The 17,079-nt window shown below is 55.1% G+C and overlaps 1 protein-coding gene across 2 annotated transcripts in view; it reads right to left on the bottom strand.

Annotated features, from left to right (window-relative positions):
* Vipr2 (vasoactive intestinal peptide receptor 2) overlaps positions 1 to 17,079 on the bottom strand; it is a 68,147-nt gene that overhangs the window by 24,077 nt on the left and 26,991 nt on the right. For both annotated transcript variants that reach the window (XM_027923855.2, XM_027923856.2), the window contains one exon: positions 3,246 to 3,343. In XM_027923855.2, the coding sequence (XP_027779656.2) occupies positions 3,246 to 3,343 (98 nt within the window). The remainder of the gene's footprint in view (positions 1 to 3,245; positions 3,344 to 17,079) is intronic.

Below are 17,079 nucleotides of genomic sequence, written 5' to 3'. Positions count from 1 at the left end.
CAGGGTGTGTGTGTGTGTGTGAGCTCTGCAGGGTGTGTGTGTGTGTGGGAGCTCTGTGGGGTGTGTGTGTGTGGGGAGCTCTGCAGGGTGTGTGTGTGTGTGTGTGTGAGCTCTGCAGGGTGTGTGTGTGTGTGGGAGCTCTGTGGGGTGTGTGTGTGTGGGGAGCTCTGCAGGGTGTGTGTGTGGGGAGCTCTGCAGGGTGTGGGGGGAGCTCTGCAGGGTGTGTGTGTGTGTGTGGGGAGCTCTGTGGGGTGTGTGTGTGGGGGGGAAGTCTGCAGGGTGTGCTTGGCACGAGGCTCTGCAGGGGTCGGGCACCAGCGCTCCTGGCGTCCTGTGTAAGCTGCTGCAGACCTAGCTGATGCCGACTGGTTGACTTGCTCTGCATGTTTTTTTTCTAAACATGAATGGAAGATTGTAATATATGAATATTTTTTGGTGACAGCAGGAGTTTTAGTAATATTTGTGTAAATCACGTTTGGGTATTAAATGGAAATATTTGTTAATTATTATTATTTTTGTAGTTTAAAAAATAAGTGTGGGTAAGTTTTATGATGTGAAATGATGGTGGCTACTGATACAGAATCACAGGGACACTGGTTTCACCCAGAGCAGGGCAGTGTGCAGGCTGGAGAGGACCCCTGCAGCTCCATGCGGGTTGGAGACGGGATGCGCCGTGGTGAGGACAGCGAGCTCTTCACCACACTGAGGTTCGGGGGTGGTAGGTGGGTAAGGTGAGGTGTTTTCAGTAAATGCATATTGAATCTGGAAAGTTCCCTCTTAGACGTCAAGGAGTGGACCCTGGAGGACACAATGGAAGGTGTGCTCCTGTCGAGCTCTTTCAGGGCACCCACAAAAGCTATGAGTCAGGGGGTTCGTGCCCAGCCCAGCACCAGGAGAGGCCCAAGCGCCTGTCCTTGACCAGTGCCTGTGGGCACTGTCCTTCAAGACTCCTCGGCTGTGGCCAGATTCACTTCCTGGGGCAACAGGAGGCGTTCCAGGCCTTTGTGATGGAGCTGGGCACTGTGTGGACATGAAGCCTGCACAGCTGATGGCCTGATATGCCATTCTACCTCAATCACCAGGAGAGAGCTCTGATCAGAACAGCAGCTCACACACCTGGAAAATATCATAGAAATGTGAGGAACACTCTTTTCATACAATAAATTTAGAGTTCAATACCGATTCACTCATTGCTCCATTAAACTCAACATTAATAAGATTAAGTTAACAGCAAGAGTCAGCAAGTTCACTTAATTTGGACAGAAAGCTTGTAAACCGTATGTTTTTGCTCCAAAAAAATTGATTCCAAAAGAGATGAGCTGATTTTGTCAATGTCAAGCGGAATACAGAAGGAAAATGACGTCTTGTACCAGATTCCCTTGCTAAAAGGCCTTTTGTGTTCAGGTGACGTTCGGCTGTGTGCTTACAGGGCCTCCATGCAGACTGGGGGTTCCAGGAGCAGGCAGCAGCCACACTGAGCTCTGCTGCACAAGCAAACTGGACCCAAGACCCGCGGGCACGGGTGTGTCCCACACTCCTGGAGCGCTCTTCCTTGGTTACGTGTTGAAACCACAGTATTTTGTATCTAATGACTTAAATAAAAGGTTTTATCAAGATCGATTTCACTGACTTCTTTTTATCTAGAAAGGAGCTACTGGAACATTAAACTTACACGGGCGGCTTCGTGGTCTTCCTGGAGGCCGTAGCTCCTCTGCCCCCGCAGCCGCTGCCCGCTCTGTGCAGCCCTGAGGCTCTGGCAGCTTTCTCCGGCTCCCGGCAAGCCTTGCCGGGTCCACCTGCCCAGGGCACTGACCATCCTCCTCTTGCACTCAAAGCCTCCACTGCCCTGTGCCCTGAGGTCCTCCAGCTCAGGCGTCAGACGCTCCTGACCTGTCAGTGTTTTCACCCCACCCACACCCTTTCCTGCACCTGCTCATGTGGTGCGTGGGCTCCGGTGTCCACGCTGGCCTGCCTGGTGGGTGCTGCCATTATGCCACCTCTTGGGCCTGCCAGACCCACCAAGTTGGTTTGAGCGCTGCATTGAGCTTGACCTTTGATGACTGCTTCCTTGGTCTCTCTTGGGTTCTGCCTGGGGAAGACCTAATTGGGTGCTCCCTTCGACCACGAGGCACAGAGTGCCGTAACAGCCGTACTCACCCACTTATCACACCAGTTCATCTCAGGGACCTGGAACAAACAGGAGGTGCTCATCATGAGCCTGATGTCTTTTCCCTTCCCATGACTTAAACAAATTTCCAGGTTGTCCTTTTACATCTTGGCGGCAGTCTTTCCGACAGCCAGAGTTCTATAGGTACTCTGAGGTGTGCCCTGACCCAACAGGTAGGAAGTCCACACTCCCAGGACACAGGCACTTTTGTCAGGGACGGTAGGAAACAAGCTGCCTCACCAACGCTCCTCCTGGGTCACCCAACAGGACACATGACACGCGGAGGTGCACGTTGCCAGCACCTCCCCGCAGGGCCTCTGACGGCCGCCCTGAGGCCAGCGCTTCCCAGGGCACCGGAGTGGGTGGCCCTGGAGCCAGCCCCTCTGTCTCCCTGGTCCAGGGTGTGTGGAGGCAGGAGAGTCCAGGAAGCCGGCAGAATTCCAGGCACGGCCCACGGAGGCCTCCTTTCCCCTCCACATTTCCCAGCTGTTCACCGTGAGGAGAGCGCGGGGAAGGCCAAGTGCCGGGGGCGGCGGGTGCCTCAGGTGGTGGGGTGAGGACTGGAATTCAAGCCCAGCGCTGGCTGCAAGTGTCCACCAGCCAGCAGAGGCCTGCAGAGGGTGCAGTGTGGGGGCACCAGCCAGCTCATTCTAGGCATGTCCCCGAGGCGCCTGCTGCGGGCCTTCCGGCCTCCCAACATGACCCTCACGGCCATGGAGGTCCTCCCTGGGCCTCATGGTGCAGTTGCTCAGAGGGCTTGAGTCACCTGTCCAGGGTCACACAGCATCTCTCGGTAGCCCAAAGGTGAGGGCGAGGCCACCGGAGCCTGGGATTCCACACTGCGTCACGCCTAAGGGTCTAATGCCTGGGAGCCGAACTGCCCACCCAGGTCAGAAACCAGGTACCTGGGTCACACGCGAGCGCTACATCACACCAGTGAGCCCCTCCACAGGCACCCCATGGCTGGCAGGCAGAGGGCGCCAGGCTGCCGACCCCCTCCTGCCCTCAGAGGTGCCACCCCACACGGAGAGGTCGGCAGCCTCGCTTCTGGGCAGAACTGCTGATGTGCGCTGCTTACCTGAAGAGGCAGAGGATCATGCTTCCCGTGGCAAGAGAGACCAGAGAGACGCTGTAGCCCAGGGTGTAGATGGCCTTCACCAGCACGTAGAACGCGACCTGTGGAGGAGGAGCAGCGCATCTGTGGCACTGCGGCGGGAACGTCCCGGACACCAGGGCGTTCCCCTGGACCACGGGTCCCACTGCTCCTGCTGTGAGGCAGAAGGACCCCCGTCACAGTGCCACTCCCTGTGACACCTAAAGGAAATGTCACCCTTTGGACACCTCACCACGTGTGACTGAGATGAGGGGAAACAGCAGGTGGACCCCAGAGGCTCTGGCTGAGCAAGGGACCACCAGGGCACGGACTGGGAAGGGGCAGGGAAAGGGGTGGCCACAGACAGCTCAGAAGCCGCCAGCCTGGGTGTTGGTGTGTGGGCAACGTCATGGCGGAGGACAGTGCCTAGGGTGTGGGAGGGTCCCCGAGTCCGGGAGCCACGTGCTGAGCCCCCGGGAAGGGAGGCCCACCCCACCCCAAGTGTCCGCAGGCCACAGGAGCAGAACCACAACGCAGAGGTGGGCGGAGGAGGGCGTGAAGGACGGGGGACCACGAGGAGGGCTGGGCTGCTGCCCGGGTGGCTGCGGGCCGGCAGGCAGCTCCACGGAGGAGCAGGGCGGCGGCCAAAGGCGGGCTGCTGTCCCCATCCCCGGGCCTGCAGCCGTGCTTGGGCTCCCAGGAGCGTTCCGAGGGAGGCGGCTCCGGCAGTTCTGCTGGGTGCCGAGCCCTGAGGTGCACCCAGCAGACTCTGTCCCCATCTGCCAGCGAGGCAGGGGCAGTGGGCACACCTGAGCATGTGCCCCGAGGGCTTGGGGTGCAGGCCGAGCCTGAGCGGGAGCTAAGGCCGGGAATGTCAGGACCCCCCACAGCCCTTCCTGGAGGACCCCTTGGGCACTCTGACGTGGACTTTGGAGAGGGAGGCGCTCAGTCTGACGCTCCCGTTTCTCAGGTGGTCCAGGGCCTCGGCCTCCCTTCAGAAGCTGCCCGGCTACTCCTGGGTGCCCTCCGCATCTCTCTGCCCCGCGGGTCCCCTTCTCTCGGGTGCCGCTTGGTGCTGCGGGCCTCCCTACCTGCCCAGGGCTCTGGAGACCCCTCCCTTTCCCTCCTCAGCTCATGTAGGTGCTGACTCTGCGCTGTCTGTGGGATCAGCAAGCTTCCTGATGCACTCAACCACACCCAACCACGGGATTAACAGGCTGCTCCACACCCACAGACGACACCGGGACAGTCAGAAAGAAGACAGGGGATGCGTGCGACTCCTTCCAGCCTGGGATGCTCTCCCAGGGACGTCCAGAGCCCACCTCACCTGCACCCCTGGCCCTGTTTGCCCAGGGCTGCTCTCCAGGGCCACACTGCCTGCTCTGGAGCATACGTCAGCAGGGTCAGCTCTCAGGGCCACACTGCCTGCTCTGGAGCGCAGGTCAGCAGGGTCAGCTCTCAGGGCCACACTGCCTGCTCTGGAGCGCAGGTCAGCAGGGTCAGCTCTCAGGGCCACACTGCCTGCTCTGGAGCACAGGTCAGCAGGGTCAGCTCTCAGGGCCACACTGCCTGCTCTGGAGCGCAGGTCAGCAGGGTCAGCTCTCAGGGCCACACTGCCTGCTCTGGAGCATACGTCAGCAGGGTCAGCTCTCAGGGCCACACTGCCTGCTCTGGAGCGCACGTCAGCAGGGTCAGCTCTCAGGGCCACACTGCCTGCTCTGGAGCGCAGGTCAGCAGGGTCAGCTCTCAGGGCCACACTGCCTGCTCTGGAGCGCAGGTCAGCAGGGTCAGCTCTCAGGGCCACACTGCCTGCTCTGGAGCGCAGGTCAGCAGGGTCAGCTCTCAGGGCCACACTGCCTGCTCTGGAGCGCAGGTCAGCAGGGTCAGCTCTCAGGGCCACACTGCCTGCTCTGGAGCGCAGGTCAGCAGGGTCAGCTCTCAGGGCCACACTGCCTGCTCTGGAGCATACGTCAGCAGGGTCAGCTCTCAGGGCCACACTGCCTGCTCTGGAGCGCAGGTCAGCAGGGTCAGCTCTCAGGGCCACACTGCCTGCTCTGGAGCGCAGGTCAGCAGGGTCAGCTCTCAGGGCCACACTGCCTGCTCTGGAGCGCACGTCAGCAGGGTCAGCTCTCAGGGCCACACTGCCTGCTCTGGAGCGCAGGTCAGCAGGGACAGCTCTCAGGGCCACACTGCCTGCTCTGGAGCATACGTCAGCAGGGTCAGCTCTCAGGGCCACACTGCCTGCTCTGGAGCACACGTCAGCAGGGTCAGCTCTCAGGGCCACACTGCCTGCTCTGGAGCATACGTCAGCAGGGTCAGCTCTCAGGGCCACACTGCCTGCTCTGGAGCGCAGGTCAGCAGGGTCAGCTCTCAGGGCCACACTGCCTGCTCTGGAGCGCAGGTCAGCAGGGTCAGCTCTCAGGGCCACACTGCCTGCTCTGGAGCGCAGGTCAGCAGGGTCAGCTCTCAGGGCCACACTGCCTGCTCTGGAGCGCAGGTCAGCAGGGTGCCAGCAGCCCCTGCACATCCTATTGGACTCTTCAAGGAATGAGGTAAGAGCACACTTGGGGCAGAGCTGAGGCAAACCTTCAGACCACAGGCCCTTGTGAAGCAGTCCACTGACGCAGCTGCTGAGGTGGACACTGACCGTGTGTGGTCGGCCAGGCACTGTCCAGGGCTGACTTTCCAGGACCCAGGCAGAGCACTAGTAGCCGGGGAGCTCTTTCAGGGAGAGCGAGTGAGCAGCCTCTGGGGTCTCTGGGCTCTGGGGACGTGAACCTGCTCTCTGGGGACAAGAATCAGGCTGAGAAGCGGGCGCTGTGGGGATGTGATTGTCAGGCAGACTTCCGTAGAGGGGCCATGCCCTGCGGCACATGAGGCTTGCGCTGGGACTCCAGATCCCTGGCACCACCTTGCCCACAGCCTGCTGCTCTAGGACTCCTCAGGACACCAGGGGCCTCTGAGACAGGGCCTGCCTTGAGGGCGCCTGTCCCTTTCCTGGGCACCCTACTCGCTATCCCAACTCACAGGGGCCTGCCCTCCACACGGCCCCAGCTCCACCGAGGCCTGGCCCCCTGGTCCACAGGGACCTCAGTAGTTAGGAAATCCTGTTGGCAAGAGAGCAGGGCTTCTGCCCACCAGCGTCAACAGTGCGCAGGACAGCCACAGAGGCGCCTCCTGGGCGCAGCTCTGCCTCGCGGTGACCCAGCACCCGACCAGGGCCACTCAGGGGAGGAAGGGTCGTCTGGGCTCAAGGTGCGCTGATGCCCAGCTTGTGGCTGAAGGGCACCGGGAGGAAAGCAGCTCAGAGCAGAGCAGCCAGGAAGCAGGGGGTCAGAGAAGAGCCAGCAACCAGAGGCGGTCCCCAAGGGCAGCTCCAGTGACCCCCTCTCCCCGCCATGCCCCACCTGTGGGCCCCGCCTGGTCATCCATTCAGATGATCAGTCCATCACCTGGATAGGTCACTGCTGTCACGATCCTGTCACTGCCTAAAAACTCCACCTCTGAACCTGCTCCAGGGACCAGGCCGCGACACAGGAGCCTCTTGGGGACCTTCTGATCCAAACACAACACCCTGAGACCAGAGGTGGGAGCCACTAAGTATCTGTTGGGTGAGTGACTGATTGCCAGGAAACTGGTGTGAGCACTACAGCAAGCGCAGGGCGTGCCCAAGTCCCTGGTGCGTTGAACACGATTCATGCAATTATAAAATGTGAAGGAAGAGGGCGATTTGCGAAGTCAACTTATTTCCTAAATAGACTAAGAAATAAAAACAAAGCTGAAAAGCAGCAAGTTTATTTGAAAACTGAAGAAGACAGGAAGCTCCCCACCTGCAGCTGGAAGGCCCTCCTTCCCTTTCCCAGGACAGCTGGAGGGAGCAGGAGGCAGGGCAGGGCGGCCCCCAGGCAGGGTGGGAAGGCCAGCTCCTTCCCAGGACCGCCCTGAGGGCCCGGGGGATGGGGAGAGCTTGGTGGTCTGCAGGACAGAACTCGGGCTAGGTCCCGAGACATCAGTGACTGTTCTGGTTCTGGGACTCTGCTACCAAGACAAGAAAAGTCGGAATCACGAGGAACGAGGTGATCCGTACACATTCTCATGTTCCACCTAAAGAAGCTCGGCTCTGGGCTGACGAAACGAAGCCAAGAAGCGGGAGTGTCGTGGGCCGTGAGCGTCGCCTGGCCGACTGGCAACGCCCGAGAGGAGGCCTGCGAAGCTGGTGAACAGCCTGTGACCGCGGCGTCAGGGCAGGCGGCGCTCCTCCTGCACAAGAGGTTCCAGCTGATGCCAGGGTAAGCGGGGCTGGGGGACAGACCCTCAAGCTCCCTGGCTGTAGTGGATGGGCGGGGCACCAGGGGCTGACGGGGTGGAGGGGGCAGAGCTAATTCAGGGTGGGTTCCTTGGAGTGGGGAGGACAGAGCAGTCCCTAGGATTCAGGGAGAAAGATCCCTTTCTTGGTGAGGAAATTCCTCCGTATTTGCCAGTTACTGCAAATGCATTCCCCAGAATCAGAGAGTCAAACACTGAGGTCAGGCGGGCACTTCCAGAGTGCTGGAGGCCATGTGCCAACGTGGAGGAGGCGCCAGGGAAGGAGAGGCAGGAGGACGTCTACCAGGCTCTGAAAGACAGTGGGTGCCAACCAAGAATCTTCTGCCCAGCAAAATGAAGCTTCAGATTTGAAGATGAAATAAAGACCTTCCATGATAAACACAAGTTACAACAGAAAGCCTGCACTACAGAGCATTCTTGGCAAAATATTCCATGAGAAGAAATTAAAAAAAAAAAAAATGAAAATCAGCAAAGGGAGGAACTGCACTAAAGAAAAAGCCAATCAAAGGAGAAACCAAGTCAAGTTGAAAACCAAAAATAAACCAAAATGACTGGGAATGCCCACCATATTTCAGTCATAACCCTGAATGTTAATGGCCTAACCTCATCAATTAAAATACAGAGACTGGCAGATTGGATTAAAAAAAAAGACCCAACAATATGCTGCCTTCAAGAGACTCATCTCATAGGAAAAGACATCCACAGACGGAAGGTGAAAGGTTGGGAAAAATCATACCACTCCATGGACTGCAGAAGCCAACGGGGTTTCCATCCTCAGATCAGATAAAGTGGATGTCAAGCCAAATATAGTCAGAAGGGATAAAGAAGGTCATTTCATACTGCTTAAGGGACCCATACATCAACCAGACAAAACCATCATAAATACCTATGCCCCAAACAATGTATTCCAATAAACCCTTCTCAATTTCAAGAATCAAATAGGCCACATCACAATAGTACTGGGTGACTTTAACACCCTCTATCACCACTGGACAGATCTTCCAACCAAAAACTAAACAAAGAAACTACAGAACTCAATGATACAATGAATAATTTAGACTTAACAGACATATACAGAATATTCCATCTTTCAACAAGTGAATACACTTTCTTCTCAGCAGCACATGGATCCTTCTCCAAAACAGACCATACGTTATGCCACAAAGCAAGTCTAAGCAAATAAAAAAAATAGAGATACTACCCTGCATTCTATCAGACCATAATGGGATGACATTAGAAATCAACGACAGAATAAAAAAGAGAAGCTACTCCAATACCTGGAGACTAAACAATTCGCTACTGAATGACCCATGGATACAGAAGCCATCAGGGAGGAGATGAGAACAATTCTGAGAGGTAAATGAGAACTCTGATACCACTTATCGAAATCTCTGGGACACCAAGGCAGTGCTAAGAGGGAAGTTCATTGCATTGACCTCATTCATTAAAAGAATAAAAAATGAACAAATAAATGATCTGACATTGCAGCTCAAAGCTCTAGAAAAAGAAGAATAAACCAACACCAAAAGTAACAGAAGACAGGAAATAATATCAGGGCTGGAATTCAATGACATTGAAACAAAAGAAACAACTGAAAAACGAACAAAACAAAAAGCTGGTTCTTTGAAAAAATAAATAAAATTGATAAACCCTTAGCCATCCTAACAAAAAGGAGAGAGGGGTTGTGGCTCAGTGGTAGATCGCATGCCCAGCATGCACGAGGCCCTGGGTTCAATCCTCAGCACCACATAAAAATAAAATAAAGATATTGTGTCCATCTATAACTAAAAAATAAGATATGTGAAAAAAAGGAGAGAAAACTCAAATTTCTAAGTTTTGTGATGAAAAAGGAAATATCATGGCAGACACTATTGAAACAGAGAAGATAATTAGAAACTATTTTGAAAATTTATATTCCAGTAAAACAGAAAATCCAGAAGACACTGACAAATTTCTAGAGGCATATGATCTGCCTAACTGGATCAGGACATACACAATTTAAACAGATCAATTTCAAGCAAGGAAATAGACGACACATCAAAAGTTTACCAACTAGGAAAAGCCTGGGACCAGACGGATTCTCAACCGGGTTCTACAAGACTTACAAAGAAGAATTAACACCATTAACACCAATACTCCTCAAATTATTCCATGAAATAGAAAAGGAGGGAACCCTACCAAACTCATTCCATGAAGCCAGTGTCATCCTGATTCCAAAACCAGACAAAGACACATCAAAGAATGAAAACTTCAGATCAGTATTCCTGATGAGCACAGACACAAAAATTCTCAATAAAAATTTGTCAAATTGCATACAAAAACATATTAAAAAGATACTGCAGCATGATCAAGTGGGATTCATCCCAGGGATGCAAGGTTGGTTCAACATACAGAAAACAATAAACATAAACATATTTCATCACATCAATAGACTTATAGACAAGAATCATATGATTATCTCAATAGATGCAGAGAAAGCATTTGACAAAATACAGCACCTCTTCATGTTCAAAACACTAGAAAAACTAGGGACAGTAGGAACATACCTCAACATTGTAAAAGCTATCTATGCTAAGCCCAAGTCCAACATCATTCTAAGTGGAGAGAAACTGAAAGCATTCTCTCTAAAAACTGGAACAAGACAGGGATGCCCTCTTTCACCACTTCTATTCAACATAGTCCTTGAAACTCTAGCCAGAGCAATTAGTAGAAAGGAATTAAAGGGATATGAATAGGAAAAGAACAACTCAAACTACCCCTATTTGCTGATGACATGATGCTAAATTTAGAAGATAAAAAAAAAAATTCCTCTAGAAAACTTCTAGAACTCATAAATGAATTCAGCAAAGTAGCATGATATAAAAATCCATACCCATAAGTAAAATACATTTCTATACATAAGCTATGAATCCACTGCAAGAGAAATTAGAAAAACTATGCCATTCTCAATAGCCTCAAAAAAAAAACAAAACTGAGAATCAATCTAACATAAGAGTGAAAGACTTCTACAATGAAAAATACAGAATACTAAAGAAAGAAATTGAAGAAGACCTCAGAAAATGTAAAGATCTCCCATGCTCCTAGATAGGCAGAATTAATATAGTCAAAAAGGCTATTCTACCAAAACTGTTATATAGATTTAATGCAATTCCTATAAAAATCCCAATGACATTCTTCATAGAACTAGAAAAAGCAGTCATGAAATTCATTTGGAAAAATAAGAGACCCAGAATAGCCAAGGCAGTCCTTAGCAAGAAGAGTGAAGCAGGAGGCATCACAATACAAGCTGTGAACTATACCATAGAGCAATAATAACTAAAATGGCATGGTATTGACACCAAAATAGACATGTAGACCAATGGTACAGAATAGAAAATACAAAGACAAACCCGCATAAATACAGTTATCTCATACTAGACATACTAGGTGCCAAAAACACATATTGGAGAACAGATAGCCTATTCAACAAATGGTGCTGGGAAAACTGGAAATCCATATGTAGCAGGACGAAAGTGAACCTCTATCTCTCACCCTGCACAAAAATCAACTCAAAGTAGATCAAAGACTTAGGCAGTAGAGCAGAGACCCTATGCCTAATAGAAGAAAATACAGGCTCAAATCTTTACCACGTCAGCCTAGGATCTGACTTCCTTAACAAGACTCCTAAAGTGCAAGAGTAAAAACAAGGATCAATGAATAGGATGGATTCAAACTAAAAAGCTTCTTCTCAGCACAGGAAACCATCAATAGTGTGAAAAGAGCCTACAGAATGGGAGAAAATCTTCACCACACACACCTCAGATAGAGCATTAATCTCTAGAATATATAAATCTTTATAAAGAACTAAAAAAACTTAACACCAAAAAAACACCCAATCAATAAATGGATTAAGGAACTGAACACTTTTCAGAAGAAGAAATACAACCAATCAACAAACATAAGGAAAAATGTTCAACATCTCTAGTAATTAGAGAAATGCAAATCAAACCTACTCAAAGATTTCATCTCACTCCAGTCAGAAGGGCAATTATCAAGATACAAGTAATATTAAGTGTTGGTGAGGAAGTGGGGAAAAGGTACACTCGTAGATTGTTGTGGGACTGCAAACAGGTGCAACTACTATGGAAAGCTGGATGGAGAGTCCTCAGAAAACTTGGAATGGATTCACCATTTCACCCAGCTATACCACTCCTTGGTTTATACCCAAAGGATTTAAAATCAGCATACTACAGTGACACAGCCACATCAATGTTTATAGCAGCTCAATTCACAATAGCTAGACTATGGAACCAACCTAGGTGCCCTTCAACAGAGGAATGGATAAAGAAAATGTGGTGCATACACACAGTGGAATATTATTCAACCTTAAAAAAGAATAAAATCATGGCATTTGCAGGTAAATGGATGAAACTAGAGAATATCATGCTAAATGAAATAAGCCAATCCCCCCAAACCAAAAGCTGAATGTTTTCTCTGGTAAGTAGATGCTGATCCATAGTGGGGTAGGGAGATAGGGAGAATGAAGGAATTTTGGATTGTGTGGAGGGGAGTGAGAGAAGTCAGGGTTGTGGAGATGGAAGGACAGTGGAATGGGACAGATGTTATCACCCCATATACATGTATGGCTGCACTACTGGGGTCACTCTGCACCGTGTGCTCCACTTGTGCGCAATGTGTCAAATGCGTCTACTGTAAAACAGATACACCAATCAATTTTTTAAAAATGGTGAGTGCTAAAAGGGGGTGATGTACAAGTTCCCTGGACACTGGAGACCTTCACTCTGATGAATGGCCACTTGGAGGGGCCCTGGCAGAGGTCCTGGCCTGGCTGGGGCCTCCTGCAGACTGATGCATGATGCTCCTGAGGCAATTCAGTCTCCCTTCTGTGCTGGACCCCTGAGTGTCCATGACCTCGCGATCAGCCACCAAAACTCCGTGAACACGACTTCCCCACAGCCCACGGGGACTCTGCCTGTGACCCCTGCTGGCCCTGGAGACAGGGGCGCGTGGAGGCCAGGGCCGTCCGTTACCTGAGAGTGTGGCCGCTCCCTCCTGCCCCTTCTCAGGCCTCCCTCCAGGCCTGCCCCTGGGGTGGAGGCTCCCCTGGGCCCGCCCCCTCAGCCTGCTGCCCCCTTCCTGTTCTCCTGGGCCTCTGCTCTTCCCCTCAGGTGCTCCTTGCAGGACCTGCTGTCTTCCGGGTTTCCATGGCCACAGGACGCTGACACTCCAGGCAGGAACTCCAGCCTCTCTGGCACCTCCAGACCCCTGGCCCCGGCCTCTCCATGTCTATCTACCTGTGGTTCTCAGGAGCTCGTGCCAGCAAGTCCCAAACCAAACAGGCCAGCAGCTGTCTCGGCAGCACACGACCCCTGACCTCCAGCACATGGCCCCTGACCTCCGGTCTCCAAGCTTCACAACTGCTGGGCCCAGGAGCCTGCAGGCTGCAGGGCATGGATCTTGGTTGGGGCTTGGGCCCTGGTGGGTTGAAGGTTCCAGGTGAGCCGGTGGCACCTGTGGGACCAGGAGGCGTGACGGCACCTGTGGTTCTCTCTGTGGGATCCAGACAGCAGCACCAGCCGCTCCCGGGAACTTGCCAGAAACTGGCCCTCAGCCCCGAGTGCTGCTGTGCCAGAGCCGGGGTGGGGCGGGGCCAGCAGCTGCTGTCTACAGCCCTCGTGTGCCAGGGCACAAGGCTCAAGGTGGTCTGCAGGGCAGAGGGTGACCCTCAGCCCCCCAGGCTGGCCTGGAGTCGGCTTGGTGATGAGCAGGCCTTCCCCTCTCCAGCCTCCTGCCACCTCCCCACAGGCCGTCCTCGCTGCCTGCTGTCGGGGCTCCGTCTCCCAGGAAGCAGACCCTGGAGGGCCGTGTGCGTCCCCCACACCCGCTGCGGGAGTTGCAGCTCTGAGCTTTCCTGTCTCTGAGTCAGCCTGATTCTGGTGGAGAAGGTCTTTCTGGAACTCCACCCCAGGTGGACGGCGAAGAGGGCCCAGGCCGGGCCCGGGCAGGCTCCCCCATCAGCTTCCCATCGCTCTGCCTCCGGTCGTGGGGACCGTCTGGAGGAGGCCCACCACCTAGCAGTTGAGGTTAAGGTGCGGGGTTCTGCTGCCACACCACAGCCACCCCACGCTGGAGGCGGCCACCAGGAGCAAGCCGTCGAACACCAGCAGTTCTGGGAGGAGGTCTCCTGCTTCAGGGCCCCGTGGCGTCGTTTCCCCCTGAGTGCTCACCTGGCTATTGAAGTCAACCGTGGCCTCCCTGAGTGTAAGCCTCTCAGGATGACCCTCCAGGGAGGGAGCTGGAGGCCTGGACAGGAGGTGACCTCACACCCATCTTCACCACCCAGGCAACAGTGGCCAATTGAACCGTGCCAGAGCTGCCCTCCCTGTGGCTCAGTGCTGTCCCCCCACTCCTGGATGGGGCAGAGGGACCCAGGGCCGTGTCCTCAGGCTCTAAGGGCCACTAACACCAGGACACCACCAGCAGGGTTCCTGTGGACTCGTGGCTGGACCGGTAGAGGTACATGTCACAGCCCACGGGGGACGTTCACTTACATGGAATGTGCATGCTTTCGGCACCCCCCATCACGGAGTAGCCAAGGACAGGCCCTGTCCACGCTCCCTGAGAGCTGGTGGGATGTGGGGTGGGCAGGGGGAACACGGCTGGCAGGGCTGAACTGACTCCAGGCCCCCAGGACAGGGCCCCCAACTATGAGTCGGGCAGCTCCCCTGGGGCTTCTCCCTGACCTCTGAAGCCAGCTGCAGACAAGGGCCGCCCAGGGTCCCCAGCCCTGTCTCTCCAGGACCTCCCAGTGCTGCAGCAGGGGGTCACGTGCAAGGACGCTGGGCCACACCAGCCCTCTGCAAACCCAGAGTCTCACCCAGGGTGTGTGGGCTGGTACAGGCCACTGTCCTGGGACTGCCAACAGCCCCTGGTCCCCTGTGAGCCAGGCTCTGTGGCGTGCCCTGTCCACAACCCAGCAGTGGCTTTGACGCCTCTTCAGTGGGTAACAACCAACATTTTAAAAAAGAAGCCTGGCTCTGCCTTCTCACTGGACACTTGAGCTGCTGGCAAATGGAGGGGTGGATGCTCCACCTGCCATCTGCCACCTGCGACCCTGTTTGGGAAGATGATTTCTTCCAGAACCTTCTAGAACTGATCCACTTATCCACCTACCAACACACTTCACTGGGTGCTGTGGGTGCAAAGGAAAAACCTCGCTGGTCCTCAGATGGTGTCTGTCCAGCCCCGAGGTAGCCCCGAGGACTCCTGTGACGGACACTGAATTCTGCAGCAGCAAAGGTGCAGAGCAGAGGAGACCAAGTGCCAAAGCCCAAGAGGCGAACTCAAGGCAGGAACCTCAGGGGCGGTGAGGATGTGACAGGCGGGCGGCAGGGAAGCCTGGAGGGTGGCGCTGGGCAGGGACAGCCAGGTCCTGGGTGCAGGAGAGCAGGGCCTCTGTCTGCCCAGCCACGGCTCCCCCAGCTCCCCGAGCAGCACAGTGCTGTGGCTCAGGTCCTCCGGCTCCCGCAGGGAAGGTGGAGGGGCTGTGTTGGCTGGCCACGCCCGGTCCTGCTCCTGGGCCCTCTGTGATGGCCTCTCAGTGCGGAAAAGGCTGATCAGGTTGCCTTCCTGGGGCCTCGGGGCTTCCTGGCCTTCCAGTGGCCCTGCCTGGTGCTGGCCCCAGGGCAGGGGCAGGGGGGACGGGAGCTGTAGATAAGCATCGGCCCTGGGCCCCTGACCACCTGGGTCCTGGGGCAGGGAGGTCCTCGAGGGCAGGAGGCCATAGCTTCCTTCAGACCCTCGGACATCTCAGACCTCAGGGACGGCCACTCATGGGAACGTCCATGGTCCATTATCTCCCCGGGGTGCCTGGGGTCTGTCAGACTCTCCTGAGGCACGGGTGCCTTATTGGGACTCAGAGGACCTCATCACAAGCTGGTGACAGTGGAAGAAGCCATGTTTCTGGAGAGTTCTCAGCCAAGCGTCTTTTACGAATGCCTGCTCCACCACACCTGCTCAGGAGACGGGCCCAGTGCACGCAGGGCTTTGTGACTCTGGAACAGAGACGGATTCCTCAGTTTTCCCGGACCTCGAGAAGGAGGCAGGTGGGGATGACACCACACAGTTGAGATGCACAGCACTGCGAGGGTAGCCGTGGGCTCAAGGACAAGGCCGCTGGGCTGCAGGCGGGTCTAGGAGGGGCCCAGGGTGCCACACCGCCCCAGGACGCTCCCTCATTCCTCCTGGGTGCCGAGATTCTCCTTCAGGGAGGAGCTGGTGACCTGGTCTAGATGATTCCACACCCAGGTCCCCTGGAGAGGTGGCCGTGGGCAGTCAAGATGAGCTGCTGCCAGGGCTGGGGAGGAGGGGGGTCCAAAGGGTTTCCAACAGCGCAGGTCCCTTTGGCGCTGCCTGTGAACACCCTACTCACACACATGTCCAAGCGTGACCACCAGGAGCAAGCCCTAGGCGGACCAAGGCTCCAGTGGGCCGTGTGTCATCAGGTCCAAAGATATCCAGTGGAACAAGGCACACCCTCTGAATGACAGGGAGCTGGGCATGGGAGGGAGCAGCCAGTCCCGAGCTTAGGCAGCGTAAGACCACTCCGAACATCACCGACCGACGAGAGGACGCAGGAGCCAGGCAGGCTGGGGGAGAAGCTGGGGCTCCGGCAGTTTGGGGTTGAGCTTGTGTTGGTGGGTGCCCTCGAAGAGCCCACGGAGAGCTTTTCCAGCACAAATTGGCAGACCTTGTGGGAGGAGATGTTTTACCCTGGGGGCCAGCGAGAAGCCAAGGTGCTACGGTCAGCCAGTGGGAAGTAGGGCTGCGGACAGACCCAAGCTGCACCCCTCACCCGGGGTTCTGCCCACAGGGCTGTGGTCTCTGGTGCGGCTTGGTCACCGCACAGCTCTGAGCGTGCACAGTGAGAAGCTTGTTTCCTGGGAGGCTGTCCCTCCGTGGGCCGGCTGTCCACTGATTCTCTGACGCAGGCGCCCAGGCCCCTCAGTCCTGTGCAGGCCCTGACATGGCTGTGTTCTCCCAGCAGGACTCAGACCCTCCTTCCTCCTTCTTCAGATCCACGATGGGACCTGGCTGTGCCGGGCAGCAAGTCACAAAGGCAGAAGTCACCAGGGGTCTGGGACGGCAAGCACGGTCAGGTAGGTGGGGCCTCCTGGCGCTGTCCCTGGCTCTGGTCTGGGGTGGTCAGGAGATCAGGCATGCATCTCAGGTGGAGGAAGACCGCTCTGTCAGTTCTGACTACAGGACGGATTCCGAAACAAAGGAAACCAACGCAACCCAGAGTGCACCGGTGTCTGCCTCCTGCGACAGGCCAGGCTGCGATCCCAGAGGTGTCCTGGTGGGAGGGCAGAGGCGCAGGGCTGGGGGCAGACAAGGGTAGTGGCCTGGCTCCTGCAGGCAGACCGCATGAGCATGAGCTGTTTTTCTGGGACCACTGGCGGGGAGCCGTGGTGTCCCTCACCCTGGGTGTGCC

The sequence above is a fragment of the Marmota flaviventris genome, chromosome 1 (genome assembly GCF_047511675.1).
Source record: "Marmota flaviventris isolate mMarFla1 chromosome 1, mMarFla1.hap1, whole genome shotgun sequence".
In the NCBI taxonomy this organism is placed as follows: Eukaryota; Metazoa; Chordata; class Mammalia; order Rodentia; family Sciuridae; genus Marmota; species Marmota flaviventris.
The sequence above is the reverse complement of the archived record's forward strand: the minus strand, read 5'-3'. Positions and strand labels throughout refer to the sequence as shown.